The 3,692-nt window shown below is 42.5% G+C and overlaps 2 protein-coding genes across 5 annotated transcripts in view; one reads left to right on the top strand and one right to left on the bottom strand.

Annotated features, from left to right (window-relative positions):
• LOC116848158 overlaps window positions 1-3,692 on the bottom strand; it is a 62,549-nt gene that overhangs the window by 10,485 nt on the left and 48,372 nt on the right. The gene's annotated exons all lie outside the window — the stretch shown is intronic.
• LOC116848157 lies at window positions 1,789-3,626 on the top strand. The gene is made up of 2 exons (XM_032823974.1): window positions 1,789-2,582; window positions 2,679-3,626. Exons 1-2 carry the CDS (start codon window positions 2,171-2,173, stop codon window positions 2,687-2,689), a joined length of 423 nt encoding a protein of 140 aa, XP_032679865.1. The 5' UTR covers window positions 1,789-2,170; the 3' UTR covers window positions 2,690-3,626.

Here is a 3,692-nt window from a genome sequence, read left to right as displayed (position 1 = left end):
ATATATATATATATATATATATATATATATATATATATATATATATATATATTTGTTCTGCATTGGCGTCGCAATGTCTAAATCCGTATATATTTATGCCAGCCAATTAGCGGGTCATGTGACCAAGTTGGCGATTTTCTTTACTTTAGGTTCTCTAATGCAACCTGGACTGGTACAGCTGTTTGCGCATGTGCAGGATAGGTTTCAGTGCGCAAGCGCCAGAAAACGGTTTTGCTACCAACGCTAGACATATACCTGTATTCATAGTCAGGCCTTATATTTAAAGCCTCCTTAACTTCATCTTTAAATGCTCTATAGAATGACCAGTAGAGCATCTGAAGATGAACTCAAGGAGGCCTTAAATATAAGGCCTGACTATGAATGCGGGCATTGACCTCCGGAAAGTGACATTTGAAAGTTGGAAAATTATTTTGAAAATTTTGGGAAGTTACTGAAAGAATAGTGTAACATTCACTCCAATTGTGCTTTAGGCAATAGTATTGAACACACAGTAGATACACACACTCGATCTTATTTTCGAAGACTATATAATATTTGAAATATTTGATAATATTTGAAAACTTAAAAATGATTTTGAGAAATTTACTGAGTTCCTAATGGTAATGATTATAGTTATGGAACCCACACAGCACGTAATATTATATAATATCGCAGTAATATTTCCGTAATATTGTAATATCGCAGAAATATTATTGAAATATTACTGTGATATTATATATATCACGTGCTGTGTGGGAAATGATTGTTATAATAATGATAATGACGATATTCATTGTAATAATCTAAAAAAGAAAGTAGGGAAGGAATTTTCGGAAGAACTCTCGAGATTAATTATCGCCAATTTTTTCCGCCATTCGCCGTCAGCGCCATCTCTTCGAAACAAATAAAACATCGGATAACGACATATCTTCATGTAAAATTTTACATTTTTTGGCTTTGAATTGGAATAACTTAGTTCATAGAGTGTTTAGGACAAAAATAAAAACATTTTTCGTATATATTATATAATTGGGCCATGATGAATCGATTGAGCCTACTTAGAACTCGATCCGATCAGTCGTTATGACGGTACGATTATCCAACCATTTCTCAATTAGAGGCGCGGCGTAATAATACATGCCCACTCTCGCTGCTCGTGCCTCGCGCGTATATTTGGCGCGAGATACTACCATGTCTCTTAATGCTCGTGAAATTCTGTCTAAGTTGATTGGTAGATATCAGAAAAATACTACAATATTGGTAACTCTTGCAGTAATTTCGAGTATTTTTACATTTTCCCAATAACTTGAATCAAGTTCTAATATTGTGTTAAAACTCCTAATAACTTGAATCAAGTTCCAATACCAGCCTTAGAATAATCCCTTGAAGGATTATTTTACGCCAAATTTTGCCCTCATTATTCTGAAATTACGCCAAAATAAAAATTTTATGCGTTAACTCAGCATATCAAAGAGTCACTTTGGCAGAATTATGCCAGACCTGGCAATCCTGGCGCCGCATGCACACGTGTAGATATGCACACCGTGATGAGGTGAGATTTTCTCAAAATCTCATCATTCTTCCCGTCGCGTTTCATTCTCGATCTTGAGCGATGCGCGTAAGCGTCTCGCGTATTCGCCAGTCCGCGTCTTGTCGCCCCTTTAGATCCCCCCTCCTATCCCCCTCCTTCCGCCGGACAGTCGCGCCTGCCCCTCTTCGGGTCGAGCGCGGTCCGGTCGTCTTAAAAAGCGGTCGAAATCGGAGATACCGCCCTGTGGCACGGCCGGTTATAGTCGGCCGCGCAGTAACTAACCGAGTCTCGGGACCAAGGCCATCCGGTCACTTCCCGGCCCCTACCCTGGCTCCCCTGGTCCCCCTTACTTTGCCCCTGTACGCCTCACCTCCCTGGCGGCGGGTCGCGGAGTGGCCCTCGAGGCCCCGCGAAGGCTCTCTCCCGCCCCCAGCCGCTCTCTGTCGAGGAAACCCGGCTTGCTCGAGAGGCTTCCCCTTCGTCAGGCCCACAGCCAACCGCCTTCCACACCGTGGTGTTCCGTGCATTCTTGGGCCTCCTCGACGTGGCTTGTCGCGACGGGTCCGTGTGCGGAGGGTACCCCGCGTAGCCTCCCTCCCCCCGAGCGAAGGCGAGACGAGAAGAAGTCGGAGAAGAGGAATGAGAAGGCAAAGATCGCGGGTGGACGGCGACCAGCGGGAGAAGATGAAGAAGAAGAAGCAGAAGAAGAAGAAGAAGAAACGAGCAGGGCAGACGGGCAGGCAGGCGGCGGGAGAAAAAGAGAAAGAAAGAAAGAGGGAGAGTGCGCCGCTGGTGATGCCGGGTGGTAGTGCGACGGTGAAGGCGGTTGCGGAGGGAAGATTTGAACCGAACTTTTATGGCGCCCCGGCGTGGGCGAGCTTTGCCTCTTTTTCTTCTTCTCCGTCGGTTTCTCTCGCACGCGTAGCTGCGAGAAAGATCTCCGATACTTTTCTCGAGACCTCAACCCGAAGGTCTAGTAGTGACACTGTTCGGGTGGAGGATTTCGGTGGCCATGCAGGGAAGTTTCCGAGCGGCGTGGGCGGCTCAGTAGGTAGGTTGGTAGGTGTACCGAATCCATTCCTGAGCGGCACGAACCTTGAACGCTGGAGGGTGTCGCTTGAGAGTTATTAACTTTTTGTTTTTACAGGCTGTACATGAGAACGACGACGTAAAGCTTCGTCGTCGTCGTCGTAGTTATCGTCTACGGACGAGCGGCGAGAGATCCGTTGAACTTGAACAGTTTTGCCGAATTTACTCTCACGAATCAGCGCGCAGCCGATTAATTACGACAATAGACGGAAGATGATAGAGATTCGTTAAATCCGTGCATGGCAGAGAAAGTTTGATTGAATTAATCAAATTTCTGATGGAATATAAACGAACCAGAAGTTCCGGTTGAAGTTATCGGAATTCTACAGGAGTCCATTCGCGGATGTCAGTGCGAAAATAAACTTATACTGTGAGAAGATAATAATATAATTTGCACTAACATCCGCGAGTAGATCTTATAAACTTTACTTCTCTCATTCTAATTGTACACTAGCAGAGTCTGTTTATATATACCTTATTACCAGAATTCTGTTCAGGTTCAGGTTAACAAGATCCCTGGTTAACTTGAGCGGAATTTTAGTAGTTTTAACCGGAATTTTTTGTTCACATTTCACCGGAAATTTTGTTAATCTAACCAACAAATTTTATTCATGATGTGTTAATAATCTACACTGGCAAGTATATTTTGTTTCGCTCTAACTTGTTGGGACTTGTTGCCAGTTCGGGAAGTTCTTCGAAAAAGAACAGACCTCAAGTTAATAAGAAATTTTGTTAACTTGAACAAAATTCTGGTAACTTCAGCCGGAATTTTCTGATTCATTCATATTTTACCAGGAATTGACTAATCTAACTAAACTTTTTTTCCGGGTCTCTTTTTTTCTTTACTGCTATTTTCTTGGAAGAATTTCGAAAAATACTTAATATAATACAAAAATATCTAATTTTTATTTGTTATAAGCTAAAAAAGAAATAATATAATACAGTTCAAGTAAGCTAGAAAAAATTTGGTATTTTGCCATGAAACTTTTTCCTGAGCATACCACTTAAGGGCTTAATTAAATTTGCAGAGAGAGAGAGAGAGAGAGAGAGAGAGAGAGAGAGAGAGAGAGAG

This window comes from Odontomachus brunneus, unplaced genomic scaffold (assembly GCF_010583005.1).
Source record: "Odontomachus brunneus isolate Ranch 3 - 2012 unplaced genomic scaffold, Obru_v1 Obru_scaffold_090, whole genome shotgun sequence".
Classification (NCBI taxonomy): domain Eukaryota; kingdom Metazoa; phylum Arthropoda; class Insecta; order Hymenoptera; family Formicidae; genus Odontomachus; species Odontomachus brunneus.
The sequence above is the reverse complement of the archived record's forward strand: the minus strand, read 5'-3'. Positions and strand labels throughout refer to the sequence as shown.

Bases quoted from the DNA above. Each gene is read 5' to 3' on its own strand.
- LOC116848157 (XM_032823974.1), top strand. From the start codon at position 2,171: ATGAGAAGGCAAAGATCGCGGGTGGACGGCGACCAGCGGGAGAAGATG.